This window comes from Balaenoptera acutorostrata, chromosome 4, assembly GCF_949987535.1.
Source record: "Balaenoptera acutorostrata chromosome 4, mBalAcu1.1, whole genome shotgun sequence".
Classification (NCBI taxonomy): domain Eukaryota; kingdom Metazoa; phylum Chordata; class Mammalia; order Artiodactyla; family Balaenopteridae; genus Balaenoptera; species Balaenoptera acutorostrata.
The window spans coordinates 81555447-81579613 of NC_080067.1; the positions used below are offsets into that span (position 1 = coordinate 81555447).

Consider the following 24167-nt stretch of genomic DNA (forward strand, 5'->3'; position numbering starts at 1 on the left):
CGGAAAAATTAGTGAGATGTTAAAGAAGCATGAACTGAGAAAGTTCAGGAACATCTGCACTACACAACCACTTTCTTTTATATAATGAGAGTCTCTGGAAGGAGAGGATTATGAGGAGCACATACTCAGTGGAACCAGAGTTACACTCAACCAGGTATAAACCAACAACTGACACAGGGACATTTCTCACATTACATTTAAAGAAGCTATGCCCAAAGTTCAAACTTTAACCTGAATGCTAAAAAAACCAACATAATAAATCTAGATCCTTTCATCTTCATCCTGGAGGATGGATGGTCCAATGTGGAAAAGGTTGAAGGAGATGTTAAATCCAAAGGTGAGGGGCGAAAAGACAGAGACCAGAGGGAAGCTCATTGATTTAACTGGACTGGATCAATTCTAGTTAGAAATCACAGAAAAACCCAATTGCAAGTCAAGGCTATGAAGTCTGCAGTGCTGAGCCAGGCCACAGATAAGGCTGAGGCGCTCTGGCCCCACAGGGAGAAGGGTAACCTCAAAATATTCAAGCTTGAGAGGGAAGAAAAAAGATAACTGAGAGAAGAGTTTGGATCAAAAAGCAATCAGGGCCTTCCATGTTGACAGAATAAAAGCTTGAAGATAAATGGGCCTCTTCACATCACAACATGTTTTATTTGTGGCCGGAAAGAGCATCCAGCCCACCTATCAAAATGAGTTAACCCCACCCAAGGCCTCAGGAACACAAAGATGTGGCATCAGCCGAAGAGACAGAGGAAGACATACAGGTAGCTCTGTTACCATGAACTGAAGGAGGAATTTACATATATGAAGACCCCCTAGGGCTAAAGGATAAGGTTCTGTGGGGAATTTGGATGCCCAGCATCTCACTTTCTTAATATTGTCAGATGGTTTGAACCACGTAACACCAGGCTTAGGGAATAAGCCTGGATGCCAGCAGGCCCACTAAATGGAGAGGACATCCGTGAGCAGCACACACAGGAGAAACTCATGTGCTGACCTGATGCAGAAAGAGGTATGGGGACAGCAGCTGATGACACAAAGAACTACATCCCTGCCAGGTGCTCTCAGTGGGCTCCTCCTGCTTGAGAGCTGGTGCCTGCACATCCAGGGGTCAGGGCCAAAGCAAGAAGAGTCCTCAATCAATAAGGACTGCTGCAGCGAGAGCTCACATCCGTTTGCCTCTCTCCTGCTGCCCCTTCAGCTTCTGCAGGTGCCCTGGATGCTGAGTGGATCTTTCACTACTCTCCTTGACTGACCTTATTCCATTTCACCTTCTTGGCCGTTATCTACCTTCCTTGTCCCAACCCCTTGATGTCCTGAATGTGGCTTGGGGGTGCACTCTGACCTGGCCACCCTCTCTTGGTCATTCTATAAACTTTGAGAATTTCTTGACCTTTAAATCTTACTTGTATTTCCTCAATCCCAGTTTCTCATCCTCAGCCCAGCTTCCAGAATAATACTCCTATCTGAAGACAGAGTGGCAGAAGAGGGAGTGCAATAGGGGCAGCTCCAAGAAAAAGAACAGGATATGGTCCTGGAGGCTTAATCTCCAGGGGAAGAAGCACTCTGAGGATGACCCTCCCCACCAGCTCTTCATCAAGCCAATTGTGATAAAGGATAAATCAGTGGAAGTTAAAACTCCCTCTACTAGGGAGGGAAAAGATTTGGCAGGGCCAGCCAAGACAGATCTCTCTGGGGAAGAATATTTGCCAAATATCCAATTTAAAGAAGTTGAAGGCTCTGAGAAAATTCAAACAAAACTTTTCTCCTTTCAAAAATCCTCTCTACAGACCAGGAGAGGAAACAAATCATATTTAAGAGTAGTTGTTATATATAGATTACGGCACCCCAAAATTGTTGACTGCACTTTCTTGGGAAGCCTATAAATATTTGGCAGGTCCTATAAAAGTATGAACTAAGGATACTATAACTGGCTCAGAATTTATCCTGTACAGCTCACCCAGAGACTGGCAAAACTGGGAGTTTGTCATTGCTGAATTTCTAATGGCTGGGTACAGATATCAGCCAATGACAATTTATTCTGAATTCTGTGTGTCACGTGTGAAAACAGGGATTTCCTCCCCACCCCCCCCCCCAAGGCAATCTTTACAGGACTGTCAGAGCTGAGATAGGCAGAGGACCACCCTTCCCTAAAGAACATTCTCAAAGAGACCTTGTAGACGTTCAGAATGACAATCATCCATTTCAGCACCTTCAGTCTCCAGTGAAGAAACTCAGGTCCAGGGAGGTGAGTGTCCTGCCCAAGATCACAGAGGAGGCCAGCACAGAGCTAAAAGCAGCACACAGCTCTCCCAACCCCAGACAGGGACATGCCCCTCTGTACCACACTGCAGCCATAACTGTGCCACATGCCAGCCAGAAGACTTGTGAAGGTCTCTACTGACATCCAAAGCTGGGCCGACTTCCACTGATCACACTTTTGGGGAAGTCCTCCGGCACCCCCCAAAAAAGATCATCATATATAAATTTCATTTCAAGGACTGAGCAGTGCCTGGAAAATGCAGCCTCAACCACAGAATACACATGACATGCAAGGCAAGGGGCTGCAGAAGATTAAACGACCCTGAAGTCGAGGATGAAAAACATAGGGTTAAAAGTCCTGACACTTGAAGAGATAAATTGCTTCCTTTATTCTTAACCTCTACAAAGGCTCTCCAGGAATTCACAGGCTCTCCCATTTAAGCTGATGTATGGGGAAATCAAACTGAATCCAACAGCCCAGAAATGGAAAAGTCCCACAGAACAAAGCCTCAGGAGTACATATATTGAGGGAACTGGAAGGAATGAATAAAGTGTGTACCTGGATGCAGAACCATTTAAACGCAGAAGAACTGAAAAGTCTTGGCATGGAAAATAGCAACACCCACCAGAGTGCTTGCAGAGCCCTAAAAGGATTGGCCTTCTGCTCTACTTTAGAGGGATTTAGAGTTGGATTTGATGATGCCACCCCTGCCGTCAGATCCTGCCAAATCTACAGTGCTATGGCCCTAGGGCCTGGGAAACCTAAGGTAGCACATGATTGCACGCTTGGCCATGGGTCTCTCACAGAGGACCTAGGGGATGTGCCTTGGTCTCTGTCATGAGGAAAAGTAAAACCTAAGGGGAAATCACAAACATGCTTATTCAATACCTACTGTGGTGCTAGATGGAATAATTAGGGTGTTCTGAAAAAAGTCTCAGTCAGAGAATTACCTCTATGCATAACAAATCAAATAAATCTTCTAAAAAACTCGGTAGAACAACGGAATGGCTGTAAGAGCTTAGCAACTGGGCCAGACCAGAGGGAAGACATTAGGTGATCTCCTCTTGGATTCAAGACACACACTGGGTGGCATCAGGAGCAGGGCAGAGGAAGCATTCTGGCTAACAGTCAGCAGACTTCTGCTGACTCCTCCAGCAGCCCAGCTGTCCCAGCTCAAAAATCAGACATTACAATCAGATTCTATGAGAATTACAGAGCACTAAATTGTATAACCAAGCCTGAAGTGTGCCTCTGCTAGAAGTGATGCACTATGGAGTCTGTTGGGAAATGCTAAAAATCATTTCTGTTATCAATTTATGTAAAAGTTTTTGGCGAATAGAATTCAAATCCCACCTCCCTCCCCAAAAAGTAATTGTAACACCAGATAATATGGAAATCTAGCATTCTTACTCTTTGGCATGAGGAATTCACCAGGCTTCTTTTTAAAGTTCCAGAGGTCCTGAGGTTAATGGTTAACTAAATGAGCTAAGATATTTGCCATAATCCCGCTAATTAAAGAGCTACATTCAACAAGACTATAGACAATAAACTCCTAGAGAAACTTTGGCTAGACCTACTGATAATCATAACCCACAAAGTTTATCTTAAAGTTACTAAGTGCTAATCAGGACATCCAGAATTTCAGGTTATAGGAAAAGAATACACAACCATTCTTAGGGAGACTTTATCACACACTCACAAAGCTCCTACTGCCAAGATACTAATTAGTTCATCGGTGGACAGTACAGTCTAAACCACCCTGCTGTTCACAGGTCAGTAAATCAATGGTTCCAACTGTGGGAAAGATAGTCTGAAGGTCCCTGGTCTGGTGTCTGGACTCAGGCACAATGTGGTAAGGCTGGCTGTCTGGGCACCATGAATCCAGGGGCTACCTGTTATGAAAGGCCTGTGAGGTACATTATGAGGATCCACCAAAGCCTGCAGGGAAGCATCAGGGCTGAGGCGGAAAAGAAAACTATCCCAGAGCTCTCTGATGCTTCAACACAGTTGGGTGGAGAATGATAGCATGTTCTCCATTTGTTTCCAGAGGCTTCTGCAACCTTTTAAATAAAGCAGTAATAGGAAGATGGGGCATAGAAGAGGAAATGGTACCACAGCTAATGCTGAAAAGACCCAAGCCTCCTGTATGCAGCCATCTCTACCCAGTCCCAAGTTTTCCTGTTGCCTAGGAACAGTCACAAAACATGCTGGGAAGGGTAGCTTAAGTATCCAGGTGCAGGCTCTGTGGGTTCCCTAGACCAATTCTTGACCCAAACCTGACTTTACTCGTCTATCTGAGCTTACATTTGGCTAGAGGCCTAGGGATTTCCCCATTTTGCACATGTCAAACACTCTCCCTGGGAAGGAAAAAGAATTAATTTGACACAAGCAATCAATCCCACTGGAATGTTTGTGCACACCAAGCCAAGCAGAAATGGATCCTAAAAGGAGCACTTCTGGGAGGTGACAGGAATTTTAATGCTGAAAAATGATACTGTGTCAAGAACCCAGTATGATGGAAGAAGCACACACATTTGTATCCAAAGCATGAGCAACACCACACACATGCACATTGCACATATATGCACACAGGCATGCACACTCACCATCCTCATGGGAAAAGACGTCTGGGTATATAATTGTCCAGGCTTCCATCACTCTGTTTATGTTTTGTATTCAAAATGTTTTAAGAGGTTGAAGAATAGAGCAGTGTTAAACCCCTTTAAAGTAGAAAGCTAGAGTAGCTTGTGAAATATTCCTATGATTCCAATGTGATCCCTGTGGTGCCAGGCTTGGTGAAAGCACCCACAACCTCTAATCCCCCATAATCTCACACAACCCTCTGCCTTTGCCCACCCTTCTCCCTTTGCCAGGAATTTCCTCCCGACCCTGTCACTCTGGATAATGAGCACATCTTCCAAATGCCATTCAAGCATCTCCTACTCTATGACCACCACCACACCTGCCAAAATAGGCTTCACTACTGCCCTGTTTATGTCCCTGGATTCTACTAGTGTAGTCATATTATATACTTGGAATGTTTCGATGTACTTTAAAAAAAACTAATTTGTTTCCCTCTGTCAAAATATGAGTTCTCTGAAGGTGTAAAGAATGTGAGGGAAAGGAGATGGAGTTCTGGGTAGAAGGAAATGTAGAAGAAAGCCGAGACAGCAGTTCAATTACCCAGTGCCTCCTCTTGAGATGATGTGGTTGGGCTGGGTTTGCCCATGTCCTAGGAAATGAAGATTTTGGATTGCTTTCACCATCTTCTCTAGGTGACTCAAAAGAAGAAAAGGTCAAGAACATGAGCTGGCAGGAAGATCATTAAATTAGTCCTCATGCCTTGAGAGAACTGGTACAGCAGCTCTGATGGAGCCCTGGTGAGGGCATTCTCTAGGGTGTTTAGACACATCCCTAATGACAGACTTGGGGTCCAAAGGAACAGGCTGAGAAGTGTAGGCTTTTCAACACAGACCCAGAAGTCCCAGAAACCTGGCCCTTCTTTCAAAAGGTTCTAAGGGCCAAAATAGTTTGACGCTACTGCTGACCATCAGGATGATTCTCCTCAAGGGAATTAAGAGCCCTTGATCACCAAGCAAGGATGTGGGGTCACCTATGAGCTCTGGCACCAGGGGTCTGACCAAGCTGACTACAGCTGCTCAGACCAAAGGCCTCAGAAGGATGGAAAGTCTTCAGAGAACCAACCACAGCATAAAGGTCCTGAGACCACTTACCACGGGGTTTCTATCCCTGCTGGCTTTACCGTTGTCCAGTTAGCTCCGAATGTTGAAGATGGATGATACATTTGAGACAACCTAGCTCACCTCCCTCATTGTCTAAGAGAGGGAAAGGGGTTTACCACCCTCATCAATCAGAAAACTGTGCTCCTGATGCCCAGCGCCCTGCTCTTTCCACTTGAACCCAACCAGCTGGCACCATCATTTGCCTGCTTCTTTGGTTTTCTTCTGTACTTTCCTGGCCCACCTGGTTTGCCAGTCTCCCAGTTCCTGCCACCTTCACAGGGAGCAGGGTTCTCATTTTCCCTGGTCAAATGAGAAACACTGCTCATAGCTACTAGGGCTACTTGAGTCCCAGAGCCCTGGAGTGAGAACAGTATGTAAAACACAGAAGTCTTCCTGTGTAAAAGAAGTGGAAGAGGACTTCCCTGGTGGCGCAGTGGTTAAGAATCCACCTGCCAATGCAGGGGACATGGGTTCGAGCCGTGGTCCAGGAAGATCCCACATGCCGTGGAGCAACTAAGCCTGTGCGCCACAACTACTGAGCCCACATGCCATAACTACTGAAGCCCATGCACCTAGAGCCCATGTTCCACAACAAGAGAAGCCACCGCAATGAGAAGCCCACACACCGCAATGAAGAGCAGCCCCCGTTCACCGCAACTAGAGAAAGCCTGCGTGCAGCAATGAAGACACAACGCAGCCAAAAATAAATAAATTAATTAAAAAAAAAAAAAAAAAGAAATGGAAGAATTTTGGTTAAAAATAACAGCAGGGCTTCCCTGGTGGCGCAGTGGTTGGGAGTCTGCCTGCCAATGCAGGGGACCCGGGTTCAAGCCCTGGTCTGGGAAGATCCCGCATGCCGCGGAGCAGCTCGGCCCGTGAGCCACAATTGCTGGGCCTGCGCGTCTGGAGCCTGTGCTCGGCAGCGAGAGGCCACGATAGTGAGAGGACCGCGCACCGCGATGAAGAGTGGCCCCCTCACCGCGATGAAGAGTGGCCCCCGCTTGCCACAACTAGAGAAGGCCCTCGCACAGAAACGAAGACCCAACACAGCCATACATACATACATACATACATAAATAAAAAGAATGTAAGCAGACAAGAATAGCATTAAAAAAAAAATTTTTTTTTTAATTAAAAAAAAATAATAATAACAGCAAATAAACAGCTCCACCACAAAAGAAGCAGAGCAATAGCCCTAAGCTGGACTTCATTTTTCTATTTTTTTATTATCTATTTCAATTGATCTTATTTAACACATCCTTTCTATAGAATACATGTTCGTGAAAACCTAGGCTGATGTTAAAGGAATTAGCTTTATTTGGAAAAAGCAAAACTGACTAGAACTGGTCATTTTAGGAGGCTGAAGAGACTTGGAAAGCAGATCCTAGCAAGGTAAGAGGGAACCCAGACCCATTAGAGGCCCCTAACTCAAACATTAGTCATATTCACCAGACAGAAACGCAGGCGTCAGCAGTGCAGCTCTGTAAGTAATCCATCACCACCCATCGCCCTCCTAAAGCTGGGAGCTCCTTGAAGACAGAGACTGCGCCATGTTCCCCTCTGGACCACAGTGCATGGGATGTAAGAAGTGCTCACCAAATGCTTGCTGGAAGAATCAACAATGCCGCACTCTCGCATGCTTACATGCACATAAATGCATACATGTATGTAGACAGAATCCCAATGAAGGCAGTCTTAGAAGCCCCATTTCTAAACCTTTTTTCCCCAAAATTATTGTTTTAACTAGGATAACACTGTTTAAAAATGCAATGTATTTTTCTCTCTTGCGTGTCCTTACATACATTTAACCTCCCCCTTACTCCGTCAGAAGCATCTACTTGCCTCAGGGAAGATCAGGATAGTTTTAGCAGCAAGCAAAGAGAAAGCGTCCACGTTCAGCTGTTGACATCCTGGATAGGAATTTTTTTAGTGTGCAGCTTGAATTCTCAACACATTCTTGAGGTGGGGGAATCAACACATCAAGCTCCAAAATGGGTGTATTTGACCACAGAGATCATTCTAAACCAAAGGTAAAGAGTACTCAAGATGCCACATTAGGGAGATCCTTGCTACAAGAGGAGAAGCCCTCTCCTTCAAGCACCAGGAGAATGTGGCAAAAATCCAGTCTAGGTGATGGGACACCAGGGTTCCAGCTTCCTCCTATCTACCACCTCAAGGCCCAACCAGGGTTTGGGGTGAAGGGGGCAGCTTTAGAATATAACATCTCAATAGGTGTGAAGGCACCTGAGAACCCTAAGGCCACTCCTGAGGAGGCCGCAGGCCTCTAGGTCAACAGCTGCCATTCAGTCCCATGTCCTGATCCACATGGTGTGGAGGTGACGGGATGAAAACACAGCACTGGCCAAGTGGGTATCTAGTTAGGCAAGCCAGGCATAGAGGTTCTGTCTTTTCATAGTTGGCACTGAGTAAGCTGGGGATCTATGTATTTCTTCATCCCCTGATGATGGTACTCAGAGATGCTTAGAGAGCCACTGACTAGGCAGAGGCCTGGGGTCAGGACTAGGAGGCTGCCATGCGCAGGTACTTTGACCCCACAGGCAAATAGTCAAGACATGAATGTTAGTGCTGGGTATCAGCACAATACCCCAGAAAGCAAGACACTAGTACAGGGATCAGATCAGACCAGCCCAGCCCCCATGAAGCAAAGATCAGGGGAATCCAACCATCAAGCCATGGCTCCAAGCACCCCTCTCCCCCTGCCCCCGCCACTACCACCACAAGTTCACAGGTGCACCTCTACACACCCAGACCCAGAGAATTGGGAAAACAGAAGAAAATTGCAGTGAATGAGAAACTTACCTGAAAGAAACAGTCATCCAAAAAGACCAATCAGTGGGGAGAAAAAAAAAAACCACACATGACATACTATAAACTAGCCAAATTGGGCTGGAGGGAGATTAGCTCCACCTTAGAAAATTTTAAAAGCTACATTTTCTTTGCACGTCTGGGTGATAAAGAGTGTGCAACTGAGCTGCAGTGTCACCCATCAGAGAGAAACCCACAGCTATTCTGGGCAGTTAGATGAACCACTCTTCCACTCTCACACACGTCGCTTTTCCAAAAGCAAATGGAACATATCATGAAACGTTTCACTCCATCTCTAGTGCTACCAATTTCCTACCAGACATGAAAAAATGTACAGCCTCAAACGCGGTACGGCTGTCACTCCCATCCGAGTACCCTAGCTCAGCTTTCAACCACACTCAAAACTAAGGGAGACCCCAGAGAAAGGCAGCAAACAAAAACCCTTTTCATTGAGTCAGCAATTTTATTTGTCCAAAGCATTTTCCGTCTATTATCTCACTTTATCTCATACTACTCCTATGATGTATGGCAGGGCAAGTATGTTTACCTCTTTCTTCAGATGAGGAAAGACAGGTTCCATCTGTAAAAACAGACATTTTAACTGGCTTAGCCAAGTCACAGAGATAATTAGTGGTGGGCAGAATTGGAAACCGAGGTCTCCCAAATCACATCGCTGAATTCTTCTAGCCAAACACAGCCTATGGCTTTTGCACACACAACCTAAAGCACTTCCATACCTGTGGTATTGGAATTAACTTTCCCTCAAACCCACAAAACACATGTGGCTTTTTTTGTCTAATTGCGACTGCAACTCTGGCTCCTAAGTCACTTAAAGGCATACAGCAAAAAAAGCCAAGCATGGCCTCTACCATTTATTTAAATGTCATTAATAAAAGCGTCTGTAAACATTGCACAGAAAATTAGCCTCCAGAGAACAGGACTGGCTGTTCTCCCTCCCTCCTGAGGATAAAAGCAGAAGAAACACCTTGATCCTATGACTGTCTCACAGTCACCTTTGAAAACGATCAAATAATGGGTGACCATTCTTGCCACTCTTTGGACCAAATAATGTCCCAGAACAAACACTGGTCCTCAGAAAAGCTGGTTTATAAATGTCCATCATTAGGAGGATGGTTAAATAAAATGTGGTACATCCACACAACAGAATGTGACACAACTCTTCAAACAAATGAGGTAGAACATATGCACTGACGTGGAAAAATGTCCATGATTATAAAGTGATAGAAACAAATTGCAGAATAACAGGTATAGCATAATTCTCTTTTTTGTTAAAATATTAAAGAAATCTATGCATTTGTATAAACACATATTTGTATATGTAACAAGTACATACGTCCATTGAATTTATCTTCACATCAGGGAAAAGGAGGGAGAAAGAGCATTCACTTTTAACCATAGATCCTGTACTTCCATTTTGTGTAACTATTTCTTACAACAGTAAATGTCAATGCCTTTACCCCTCCAGACAACCAACAAATCCTCTGTCTTCTTACGTTACCCCATGTAAAGGGTACTGGCTTATGAATGACTCAGTTGCTCAATAGATAACGTGTATACTGATATAACATACATTTAAATTAATTGGGGAAAATGGTTTCATTTAGGAAAAAGTCTAAATGTCTAAATAAATGTTCTATGATGTATAAGAAAATCAAATCTCTCTAAATGAAACCTTATTTACCAGTTACTTAAATTATCTTTTAGCTTATAGACAATAAACACATATTAAATGAATCAATGAATGAGTGAAATTCCCTTTCTGATTGACTTCCAATTAGCCATTTTTTCCTATACCAGTCTCCCCCTAACCCAACAAGACCATAAACTCTTCAGGAACAAAGACCATTTGTTATCCACCTTTAGCAGCCCCCTTAGTATCTGGCATAATACTGGGCACATTGCAGACACTCAGTCAATATTGATTAGTTGGTCCATTTGAATGTTTGAACTTCCCTATGCGGATTTTTGCAAAAGAAGGGTACTTCTTTAGTTTTCCAGTGCCTATGGAATATTTGTAAACAAGCAATAAAAGGGATCCCCTCTAATTAATCCAGAATAAACAAGAGTTTTTCGCTATATTTCACAGTAAATATTGATTTCATAGGTCTTTTTGTTTAAGGTAGAACTGCCTGTCCACAAAAAAAAAAAAAAGATTCATTTCCTTAGCATAATGTTTAATTATAAAACTCCCAATGACCTACACACCAATAAATAGCTCTCTAAAAAAAAAATGTCAAGGCAACAAATACTAATCAAGCAAGTATCTGCAAGGCACTAAATTGAGTGTTGAGAAGAAGACAGACAATTCCAAAGCAAAAGGTACAGCCTACTTGGGGAAACCAGACATGACCATTTTCCAAGGTAGGGCTTCCAAAATGTCTTGGAGTCATCAATGTTGAGTAAAGTTCTGGTAAGAGACTAGTGTCCAAACAAGTCTGGTGCACAACCCACCTCCACCTTGGACCTCTCATCCAAGTCACCAAATAAGGACTCAAGAATCCTCTGTTTTCACCTCTACTCCAGAGGCTCCAGGGCTGAGCAAGATGCAGAAGTCTGAACACCTAGCCCACTCTGAACTCAACTAGACAGATCATTCTTTAAGGCAATTCTCACTCATTCTCCAGAGAATGAATCCAACCCGTCTCCTCTCTTCGCAGGATCTCAGCACCCCTCAGTCCTTCAGATGACCTTGGTTCCCAATCCCAGAGAAGACTGAGGTCAGTTTTCTTAATGAGCTTAATAAGGGCTCTGCCATCTGACCTGTACACGTGACCTGAAAACCACCTGGTCTTTTCCCATAGCCACAGAGGAAGAAGTACCCCTCCATCCCAGAGATAACCTCTTTGCCTGGGAATTCTCATCCTTTGCTGACTTTTGAAGAAGCTGGTGCCCATTCTGGTACCCCACCCCCACACATACCACCTTCTATCACCTTCAGTGTCTACCACTACTTCCCCCCATGATTTTTTCAAACACTCAAAGATTTTTCTCTCTCTTTAAAAAACAAAACAAAACTTCACTGGACCTGATAACCTTTAAAAAAAATTTTATTGAAGTATAATTTGCATGCATAAAATTGCACATAAGTCTACAACTCACTGTAAGTGCACAAACAGATCTCACCTATCATCAAGAAACAGAAGAGTACCAGTACTCCCAAAACACCCCTTCAATTACCATCGTATTAGTCTCCTTACTTTTATTACCAAACCTCTTCAACAGTGGTCTATTCTCGTTTTCATCACCTCCTCATCTATTTCAGCATAAGCATCCCCTCTTCAGTGAATCCTCGCCACACGCATGCAGGTGAGGTTGTTGATCTTTCATTATGTTCTCAATGTACAGCATGCAATCCTTTGTTTGTGTGTCAGGCAACCCCACCAGACTGTTACTCTCCATGTGGGAAAGATGATTTCTAACTTGCTGGTGTAGCCCCAGTGCCTGGCACTTATTAGGTTCACAGCTGGTGTCTGATACTTGAATGAATGAATGCAAGTATGAATGAAGAGATCCACTCACTTAAATCTAGTGTTCGCTGAAATTGATCAGTCTTTGTCCAGTTCTCATCAAAAGTAATCATGATATTTAGCTGTCAAAACTCAATGGCTAGGACCGTGAAGAATGACTAGAAAATTATACTGTTCCAATAGTTGGTTAAGCATTCTATTTATATCCAAGTATTTGAGCCTGTTATGTGCCAGTGGACTGGGATACAGAGAAGAGACAACATCTTGCACCCACCCTACAAATTAAAGCTGTGACATCACTCCCAATGGCATTCTGTCCTTCCATGGCCACAGACCCAACATGGAGTCCTGCCAATCTTTTCCCCTAACTGCTCCTAGAGATACTCCTGCCTCTCCCCACAATCTCCTTTCCAGGAGAATAAGAAGTCAGAGACAGGAATCCCCCAGGAGCCCCAGACCCCTCCCCCAGTCCCCTTTTGTCACATCCAATTAACCATCTGCCAGTCTCCTGGGTCTCCCTCTAGGCCCACTGTCCAGCTGCCAACTGAACACTGTGTTTCCCCACCCCCATTCCCCATAGATGTCCATTGTCCCCAGGCTGCAGGGTAAGAGTGTAAAAGGCAAGGGGTGTAGGCACATTCCCAGACCCTGTCTGCCATACCCTGGAATAACTGTAACTGCAAGCTTAAAAATCACATCCCTACCTAACTATGCACAAGGAAGGGAGGAAGGGAGGAAAGAAGGAAGGAAGCAAGGGAAGGAGGAAGGGAGGGAGGAAAGATGGGGAGGGTATCACAGGGGAGGGGAGTGGAGAGGAGGAAGCAAGCTACTGAAGCATAATTTTCATGATTTGGAAAATCTAACTAGTAATATGATTATATATATAAAATATATACAATATAGTTTTACTAGTAATATTATATATAGTCATATTCTATTACTAGTAATATAATCCCATTTCTATTACTATTTACAGTATGAATATAACTATCACAATCTATAACTACCAAATCAAGTGATCCTGATAGGTAAGATTTTTTTTTACCCATTTTACTCATGAGGAAACTGAAACTCAGAGAGGCTGTACGTTGCACAAGGTCACACAGCTAGTAAGTTCCTGTTCTAAGACTCTATGATTCTGAAACTGAGCCATACCTAAGGAAACTCCCACCTCCTCCTGCTCTAGGAAATGTAAACCCAATCCCCCACAGCCCACCTTTTGGTAACAGGAGCCCCCGGATTCCTACTTCCATCCCCTAGAGGGCCATATAAGATGCCTCACTTGATGACAGTTCTTGGGTTTGCCCCTAAAATGAGAGCTGAAGGGAGTACTTTGGGGCCAAAGGAATGGGTGTGCTCATTGGCATCTTTCCTCTGGTGTGAAGGGTTCCTCTTCATGGAGAAAAATGGGAAAAAGGCTCCTCCATGACCCCTGGTCTGCTTCCTCTTTCTTCTAGAACCTCTAGAGGCATTAAGGAAACCGAAAATTCAAGAACAGGTCCATCCCTCACAGAGACAGTGCCCGATGGCCAGGCATGACCCCTCCTCAGAAAGCTGCTCCTACACATTCTTGTCTGAGCCCTCCTCCTTCTGTCCTGTCCTCACTCACCCTCCACCCCACCCCCCAGCTTGCCTTTCTGACTCATACTCTGTAGGAAGTGATTCTGCAGACCCCTCTACAGCCTGAAGCAAATCCCACCTCAGCCTGCAAAAGGAAGCCACTAGCACTTCTAAAAGGATTGCTATTTTGGGACCTCCCAGCCTTGCTTTCTAGCTTCTCTGTCCAAGGGGCCTTCTAGAGCCACACCAACCCAGCTCACCCATTTCACAGCTGCCTTCAGCTTGAACTATCCGTCCCAAGCACAGGACCACAAGCCCCCGAGTCTCCAAGCCAGCTGATGCTCTCTGTGCTGGGGCTGTTGACCAAGCACATTATGCCCTCAGCAGAACTGCTGGCCAGCCTGCTACTTTACTGAAGTCCGCCTTCCCCCAGTCTCCTCCTCTGGCCAAGGCTCACCCCCCAGCTACCTGGAGATCCACCCTTACAGGCTCATCCAGGATCTTCTTCCTTCAACTGCTCCTCTTTTCTAAATATTCATTCTCTTCCCCAAGCCTGCCTTCTCCCTCCTCCCCACCTATAGGTATTCACAGATCTTCCCTACCTAAAAAAATCCTCCCCTCAACTCTGCTACCCATCTCCAACTACCTTATTATTTTTAACCTTCCCTTCACAGCCAAACCTTTCCAAAGAATCATCTATATGCACTCCCACCACTTCCTCCCCATCCACTCACTCCCCATTTCCCTTGAAATTTGAATTCCACCTCCCATACACAAGTGAAACTGTTATTTCAAAGGTTACCAGTGATCTTCCAGTTTCCAGAACCCACAGGGTTTGCTCCGTCCCCCTCTCCCTCAACCTCTCTGCAGCATTAGACCCTATTGATGACCAGACTGTTTCCAAGCCCTGCTCTCTCCTGGTGCTCCTCCAGCCCTTCACGTGAGTCTACAGCTCTGTCCTTGGCCCTCTGCCCTTAAGTCTCTATATGTTTTTCATTTATTATCTCATCTATTCTGATAGCTCCAGACACAACTTCTTACAGATATCTCCCAAATCTATATTTCAGTCTCTGGCCTCCCTCCAAAGCTCCAGACTCCCTCTGCTATCTGCCTACTGAATCAACACCTCCCTAAGCTATTTCACTGACACCTGAAAAGCAACATGTCCCAAAGTAAATTCCCAAATCCTGCCTCTCCTCCTGCCTCCCCACAGCTGCTCCTCTTCTTCCTTAACTCCTAATTTTCATTTAAGGTACTTCCATCCTCCCCAGTCACCCAGCTCTAAGAGTTGGAGTAATCTTTGAGTCCTGACTCTTCCTTAACACCTCTACATCCAAGTTACCAAGTCCTATAGACGCTACATCCACGAGCTCCCTCATATCCATCCCCTCCTCCCCATTTCCACTGTGCCATCTCAAGTTCAGGCCCTCCTAACCTATCACAGTGGTCTCCCAATCCAACCCTGGCTAGCAGTTCCTCCCCCATTCCAACTGACCCTCTGCAGGGCTGCCAGATTTATCTTCCTCATCATGTCATCACCCCCTTCAGAAACTTTTAGTGGCTCCTGAAAGCTAACTGCAGAAAGACCAAACTCCTTGGCCTGCCATTCGAAGCCCTTGATTATCTAGGAGTCCAATAAATGTTTAATAAATGAAGCAGTCAATCAATTTGGTCCCTACCCCCTTCTGATTTTTATTTCCCATTGATCCTCCACCTGAATCCTCTAAGTCACACAAACTGGACCACTTACTGCCCCCAAATATGCCATGGATGGTCATGCCTTTTTCTAACACTGTTCCAATACCTTCTGTCTTCCCCATCCAAATCCTACCCATCCTTCAGGTCTCAGCTCGAGAAGTAGCTACTTCCTTGAGAACACAGTTCATTTGTCACTTTTCACTCTCCTTGTTTATCCCTCATATCTGTGTTTTCTAGCTTATAACCAGCTCCCTTCTAATAATGCCAAGTGACAGAAGGGGAAGAGACGAAGCTAATTCTCCAACAGTTTCTTCTTTACTTCCCTGTATTAATTCCTCTGTTCTCCCAGCTAATTCTTTCTGTTCCCTCACTCCTCAGCAGACACGATTTCAAGCAGCTCTATTGATCCAACAGCCCTGTGGCTGTCAATCATTTCCTAGTTATTTTGCTGCCAGTCATTCACACTCAAAGGCGTGGCAGGAGGAGTCTGAACTGCACGCAGACAGAGGCGGAGCGGGAAGGGACTGATTCATTGCACCCACCTGAGGCTCAGTGGAAGCAAGAACCCCATTCTCGCTGGGCTCCTCCAGATGGCATGGGGCCATGTGGGCCAGGGTCTGGGGAACTGGCATTTATATACTTTTGTGGAGGAGGAGAGAACAGGAGTGCCCTGATTTCTTGTAAGGAGGGTGCCCCATCCAGTCCCCTTGGGAAACCAAATTGAGAAGGATTGAAAAATGTCCCATGAAGGTCAGATTAAATAAGATAATACTTGTCAGAGGTGGTACTTAGAGTAATAGAATGTTTTGATTTGGAAGGAACTATCTACACATATTTGGATAGAATTGTACAACTTATAAAGACCTTTCACACACGGTATCTTATTTGAGTCTCTCAACAGCCCTATAAGGAAACTGGGTGGCGGGGCGCATTACCCTCATCTTACACAGATGTTACTCACTTGCCCAAGTCATGCAGATAAGTAGAGAGCAAAGGGGAGGGTTCACCTCCTGCTCTCTTGCCTGACCTTTTTGGCCTCTTTCACAGGCTTTTTCTCCCTTTCCCACCCCTTAAATTCAAGTGCTCCCTGAGGGGGGTATTGTAATTATATTCATTTTCCTTCCTGCTCTATATTCTTTCTTGCAATGATTTTATACACTCCCAGAGCACAGTACATGGCTGCACTAGGAACTCGATAAATATTTGTCAAATGATTAAATTAATGAATGAAAAAGAGCTGAGGCCCAGACCCTAGCCTTCTGATTCCACCCAGGCTCCTGCACACCATCGTGACACCTCTCCAGCACCCCTCCCACCCCGTGTCAAAAACCCTGCACAGTACCCCTTCTGGAGATTCCCTCAGCCTCTGTGCCATCACATTCACTTAATAATAAAAACAACAGGAACAGCTAGTATTTCTTGTGCTCCTAATGTGGGTCAGAAACCACTAGATGCTTTTTACACATGTTTTTCCTATTTAATCCTCTCAACCTGTGAAACAAGCATCCTTGGTCCCATTTTGCAGAAGACTGAGGATGACATAGATTTTATAATTTACCCAAGATTCTGCCCCTGGTTAGTGCTGAGCCTATCTGATCCAAAGCCCATGGTCTTCTGGCTATAACCAGGGTTTCTCAGCCTCAGCACCACTGACATTTGGAGGCTGAAGAATTCCTGTCCTGTGCATTATAACATGTTTAGCAGCACCCTAGACCTCTACCCACTAGATGCCAGTACAACCCCCTCCCTGAGTTGACAACCCCAAAAAAGGTCTCCAGACATTGCCAAATGTTTCTTGGAGGACAAAACTGCCTCCCGTTGAGAACCACTAGACTATACCATACTGCCCAACTCCAGAAGTAAACTACCAAGTTCCAGAACCAGAAAGAACTTGGAAAAGTAAAAGTGTTCATTCTCCAACATCTAAAAAGGACCTCTAGTTCACCTGTTCTCTAGTGTTTTACTGACACCGACAGTCAGGAATATTTTTTGTCACTTCTCACCTAATTTCCTTCTGTAGCTTCAGTTTATTCCAACACCTCTTCCATCCCCAAGGGATTATCAAATACAATTGGACAGAATGTGCCAATAATTGAGTTATTGATGATTGGTGGCACAAGGATAAAGCAAAGCTCCCCAAATATTATGGAGGTGTACCTAAATGTTGTTGATATGTTCTAAAATATATTAATGTAGAAATAGCCTTCCCTCTTCAGAACCTCAAAGTCCTCTCAATACTCCATCAAAAGTTCTTGGGAAATGGCATGACCAAAAGCCCAAATCATGATGGGTGTAAGTGGAGGAGAATCAAGAAGGAATGGTAAATACTGAATTAAGTGTTACGTTTACATTCTGGAGCATCAAACGCAACATCAAAAAGAGATGTTTTCCTTTGCTGCAAAAGAGAGCTCAGGAGGTAAAAGACTCTACCCCTTTTAGGTGCCTGGCAATGCCCAGACAGGGTGGTGATATTTACTCAAAAAACTGCACACCAACATAGGTTGTTATTCCAAGTCAGATCTGGACCTGACAATGTCCAGTTCTCTGTCTAGGTGGGATGGGGTTTTTATCTGAGAGAAAAGTCTAAAGAGTTTTACACTGAATACCAATATATCACCACCTAAATTCAGCAACTGCTTATATTTTGCTGTGTTTGCTTTATCTATACAGGGGGGAGATGGTTTGTTTTGGTTTGATTTTGGTGAATCACAAGCTTTTTAAAAGATCTTTTAAAGAACAAATCACTTCATTGTATGAAAAGGATAAAAATACAATACCTCTGATGAAGTGAGACAATGAGTATAGACAAGTGAGTGTTTAAGGAATTCAGAGGAGAGAGTTGGTCTTGTGAGCTATGAAAGCTTCCAGAAGAATGTGGTGTTAAAGTCTTGAAGAATAAGTTGCATTTGTAGAGTAGGGGTGAAGGGGTGGATGATTCAAAGGGAACATGAGTCAAAGTGCCCTTGGACGGTGAGAAGAGCAGGCTGGCTCTGAGGTGTGAAGGACAGACTTGACCCTGAAGGCACCAGAAAGTCACTGTAGGTTCATAAACCAGGTGTGACGAAAGTAGTTCAATCTCCTTTAGGAAATGCAATCTGCCTGCAGATGCCAATTGGAGTGGGGGTGAGAGAGCAGATTCCAAGGGCCAAGAATAAAGGCTAGTGAGTCCATGAGCACCATAATGGGTCTCCTGGCCTAGGGCAGAGGACCTGAGGGTGAACAGCATGGGCTCACTGTGAAAGATAATAGAGTTTGTTAGAAGAGTGAGGTTCCTCAGAGACAATAGCAAGGTGCTAAATATCATGACTAGGAAAGGGAAGGCGCCACTTATAGGATTAAGGAAGACGAGAGGAGAAGCTAGTTTAGGGACTTGGAAAGACAGAGTTGAGTTTGAGGCTGACCAAAGTCCAAGTAACAGCAAACAGTCCAGTTAAAAATGTCTGGACTCACAAGACCAAAGCTCAACAGAAAAAAGATATTTCCACATCAATCTTATTAAATTTATCCTCTGAATTTTCTTCCTTTGAGTCTTATAGAAGGAGGTTTCTCCTCTGCTCACCAAAGTCAAGATTTTACTTTCGCTAGGGAACCTCCTCTTGTCTCACCTCTTCAGGTATCTAACTCAAAAATCAGCCAAGCATCTTCAGTTCTTCCTGCCCACAATCTCTCTCCCTTCCACATCCAAACCTGTTCTGACTCTCCAACCAAAAAATGAAAACCCCTTTTCTTGGTACTAACATGCCATCTGACTAGCACCCAAACTCTTTTTCCTTTCACTGGTAAACTCTGCAAGTAATTGATTCCTACCCACCACCCCAAATCCCTACTCTGAATGCCTCTTCTAATACTGTGCTCCCAAGAGCTCATAGTGGCTTTCCTTTTACCACATCCAGTGACACTTACCCAGCACTCCTCTTATTCAACCTGTCTGCAGCCTGTCATCACATCAGAACCCACGCTGACTCCCTGGGGTCTCCAGGATCAAGTCTCCTTTGCTGCCACTTCCTAAACAAGGGTTTCTCCCCCAAATTCTAACTTGAGCCCTCTCCTCTTCCCTCCACCCCCTCCCTCTGAGGGCTGATGCATTCACAAAGCTTCAGCTGCAGCGAGCCTTGATTCAGGAGGCTTCCAAGGCCACAATGCCAGCCCTAACCTCCCACCTGTGCTCCTGTCTGGAGTCCCATATCTCCCACAAACCAACTCCACCTGCATGCTCCTCAATCACCTCTAATTTTCTACATCCAAAGCTAACAGCATTATCTGCCCTGCAAAACCAGCTCCTGTCCTCAACCAGAGTGCTTCAGTCAGGACACTGTTGGTCCTCTATGCTTTTAACCCAGCTACTCCCATTTTCTCGAGGGCTTAATTTTCTTTCCCCCCTACAACTAGTTTGTCAACAAATACCCACATTTCTGCCTTTGACAATGTCTCTCAGAGTGGTCCCTGAGTCCCCATCCTTTCTGCCACCAACCCAGACCGAGCCCCTCTCCCTCAGTTCCAGATCACTTTTGCATTTGGATCCTTTCTCTCTCTTTCCACTTCATCTATCATATGACCCCCAGATTAACCTTTCCAAATACCACTTTCTTCAGGACATGCCCTTGCTCAGGAGCCTAAAGTGACTCTCTATCAGTCCTGAATCAAATCCAATCTCCTCTCTTGGGGGTCCCAAGATTCTCCCTATCTGGCCTTGCCCTACTTACCCAACCCTGTTTCCCATTCCTCCCTACCCTACACCTTCTACTCAGTCTTCCCAGGATCCTCAATGTCAATGCCTCAACCTCCCTGAGCTTTTACCCATGATTCTCTTCCCACCCTCCATCTCCCCTTCAAGGGCTACCCTCAGTTCCACTCCTCTGTAGTTCTGCCAACTTTTTATCTTATAGCACCATAATGTTCAGCAAGTAATTAATCTCTAATTGAGCAGTAACTGTCAATCTTCTTTTAAAAACTCTTGGAGGGTAGAAACCAATATTTCTTTTGTATCCCATAGCACCCTGGACAGCAGAAGGGTCCTAGTAGAAGCTGAAAAGCCCTTGTTGGTTTTCTATTCCAATTGATTTCTATTCCCAGTTCTGAGTTCCCATATTTCCCCTCCTCTGCCTCATAACCATGATCAATAAAATTATGGTGACACACTCTCCCAGGCTAGGATCAGAGAATTCCCAGGAAGACGACACAGAATACACCAGTCTATAAGAATAATGGCGGGGGCAGGGGGTGTGCATGTGTGTTTCTTTCTGTCCGTGTACATGTATGGATGTAGGATTTGGGGAATGTCAAAAGAACTGAAATACCAAAATAATCAGAAGAGGACAAGAACCAAAATGACAGTTATTCGAAACATGCCGAATGAGAGGCACAGTATGCCAGGGTTTTGACAAAGCAATTGCCAGTCTGGTCTTTGTGTATGCAAAGTTATCCACCAGAAAGTAGGGGGTAACCCTGGCACTAGGGACTTTGAAAATGTGTTTGAAGCTTTTTCAGTTGTTCAACTAAATAAATTTATAATCTGTCCAGCCTACCAGGTGTAGTGCTATGTTCCATAAAGATGGGGACTCAGAAGGGAGACGGTTAAGAAATATGGCCTTTTCCAGGTTTAAGAATCCCCAGCAAAAGCCCAGGCTAGAGACTGGAAGGGGATAAGATCAGGAAGCAGAGCACAGAGGTGGGTGGTGGTCCTAGACCCTACCACAAACAGTCTGCACCCCCTCTTACAACTTGTTACAGGTCATCAGTCATTTCCAGCCTTATGCGTTGAAGATTTCACCCTTCTCTGATTCAAAGTGCACCTCAGACCTAGGCCCCCCCTCAACAAGGCTGCCTGAGGAGGAAGAATATCCCCAACAGGATTCCACAGGAGAAGGACCCAGTCTGCTATTTACTCTGTGACTTGAGCCAGGGCTAGACAATGTAAGCCCCATGTTGTGTTTTGAAAGGCCCTGGGAAAAGTAACACATTGGACTATTATAGGCCATTAACACCATTAACACTGTGTGAATTCATTTGTCAGAAATTAGCAAGCCTCCAGAAACTGAGATCTGCTCCAAGGGCCTGGGACAGAGAATAGACAGGATCCAGTGTTTGGAAGGTAGAAAAGGGGAAGGAGGAGTGGATGCCAAAAGATAAAAGTGGGTCCAGAAAGGGAAGGTGGGAAAGCTCACACTTCAAGAGTTTTCCCCAGAGCTAAGAAAAGGCAGAGTTTTGTGCCAGATGGGAGGCAAAGGGTGGATGGTAGGGGTGTCAATGAAGACGTCCTGGTGAATGTTTCCAGGTATCACTTAGCTCCCAGAACCTCTCCCCTAGGTAATAAACTAAGGTTATCAGGTCAGGCACCTCTTTAGAATTCATGCTTTGGTTCCTGGGCTGTGTGAGTGAGTGAGTGAGTGAGTGAGTGTGTGTGTGTGTGTGTGTGAGAGAGAGAGAGAGAGAGAGAGAGAGTATGTGAGAGAGAGAGAAGGGGGGGATGGGGAAGGTGTATATTAGAATCCACATCTGGGGAAAAGGAAGGAGGGAGGCAAGGCTGGGCCCTGAGAAGCAGGATAGGATAACAGGGGCTCCCTCTGCTTTCTCCAGGTCCTGGCATCAGCTCCTATCCTCCAGCTCTTTCCTCTTCAGGCCAACTAGAAAATGAACATATGGGCTGACCAAGTCTTGCCGTCTAAAGCCACAAGTCTCCCCAAAAAAGCACCCCACGCCTTCCCTCAGATGACCTCCAGGGCAAGGCAATGAGGTTAGGAAACAGATGGGTGCACAGGGAATCTTCAAAGCCAACTTGCTCTTTGACCCCATCAGTTCACGTCCTCCAATCCAATTTACAGAAAGAGGGGAGACGCCCAGGGTCCCCATAACTTACTGGACTCTTTGGGGAAAAGATTCCAGACCGCATGGTTCCAGACATGGAAGATGGGGAGCTCTACCTAAAGAGTTGGTGGAAGCCACAGGTAAAGAGGAGATGGAGAAACCCTGGTCATCAGAGAAACAGGGCCACAGGTGGTGGCAGATGAGGGTGGTCGGTTCTGCTCTGGGAAAGGGATTGTGTAGCCAAGGAACAGGAGGATCTATAGACCTGGGGGCTGGGAGGTGGCAGGGGCCGAAAACAGCTGTTAAGGCAGATCTGGGGGGGGCGGTGCTCTACATACCACAGGCAAGCAAAGATTCAGTGGGTGTGTGTGAGGGGGACGCTAACTCACACTTCCAGGAATGAGTGATTCTTATGAAAAGCTCCTCCGTTCCCAGAACTGGAGAAGAGGAGGACAAGGAGGAGGTCCCAGGCGCCCACCGCCCTCCCTGCCGGGTCTGCCTCTCAAGTCTGAGACGCTGGCTCCCCACACGCACCAGGCACTACAGTCCTCGGTCCGCCCCGCTCCCGACTGTCAGTCTGCAGCCTGCGCGACTCCCGGTTCCCACTGTCCCTCTTTGCACATCGGGGCCGGGGGCCGCCGGCCGGAGAAGGGGTGCCGGCCCAGGGCGGCGGGAGCCGGGCTGACAGGCGCTGGGGGGAGGGGGGAGCCGAGGGAGGGGCGGGGGACGCCGGTAGCGGGAGCGGCGCACTGCAAAGTGATCCAACATCGCCCCTTCCCCGCGCTCCGGGAGAAGGCGGCCCGAGGGGACCGCCTCTCGCCTCCCCAACACAGACTCCCGCAAGTGGGGTGAACGCCGAGGGGCGCCGAGCTCCCAGCCCCCACCCCTCCCCAAAATGCAACCCTCATTGCCATAACAACAAGAATCTCGGCCACTCCAGCCCCGGCGACGAGGGGGACTGCCCCCCAACACGCACACGCCAGCAACAGCCCTCCTTCCCCAAACTTGTCCAAGACGCCGCATCCAGGGCAGCAGCCCCCCTCCCCAAGACCCCGCGCCCTGCCCAGCTTACCTGTCCGGAAAAAGGCGTCCACGTCCGAGTCGGTGGCTCCTCCTTCCTCCGCTGCCCCCTCCGGGGGGTTCATGACTGGGGGAGGGCGTCCGCGGGCAGCCGGGGGCCGGCGAAGCCTGGGGCCGAGGGCTGCTCGGCGCCCTGTGGGCGGAGGGCGCGGGGCGCAGCGGCCGCGGCCGCAGACCCGGAGGACACCGGGCTTCAAGGGCGGGCGGCCGGCCGGCCGGGGCGGCAGGGCTCGGGCAGAGGACGCCGAGGCTCCCTCAGGCAGAGGCGCGCGGAGGGCTGGGGGCGCCTGCCGCCGGCTCCCCCATGGTCCCCCTTCTCCGGGGGCGCTGGCCGCCTGCGGTCTGGCCGGGGCCGGGGTACGAGCTGCCTGGGCGCCTGCTCTCCCTCAGCAGCGGCAGCTGGCTCTCCTCCTCGCCCGTCTGCCTGTCTCTATTGTTCAGCCCTGCTAGGCTCTCTTTATTTTTCCTCCTCCCTCCCACCCTCCCTGTCTCTCTACCTCCTCCCTCCCTCGCTCGACCGCCCGCTCGCTCTCAGCCTTCCTCCCTCGCTCGCTCTCTGGCTCCCCCTCTGGCTCCCTCCGCCGCCGCCGCCGCCGCCGCGCAACTCCTCCCCCGGCTCCCGCTCCTCCTTCCCAGCCAACAATGACCCGGGCAGCGCCGAGCTCAACTAAAGCTCCGGCCCGGGCCGGGGGCTCACCGCGGCCC

General features: G+C 46.6%; 1 protein-coding gene across 1 annotated transcript in view; it reads right to left on the reverse strand.

Moving 5' to 3' along the window:
* KALRN (kalirin RhoGEF kinase) overlaps positions 1-23946 on the reverse strand; it is a 605233-nt gene extending 581287 nt beyond the window's left edge. The window contains exon 1 of the mRNA XM_057544931.1: positions 23455-23946. Coding sequence (XP_057400914.1) covers positions 23455-23527 — 73 coding nt within the window. The 5' untranslated portion in view covers positions 23528-23946. The remainder of the gene's footprint in view (positions 1-23454) is intronic.
* Between the last annotated feature and the right edge of the window lie 221 nt (positions 23947-24167).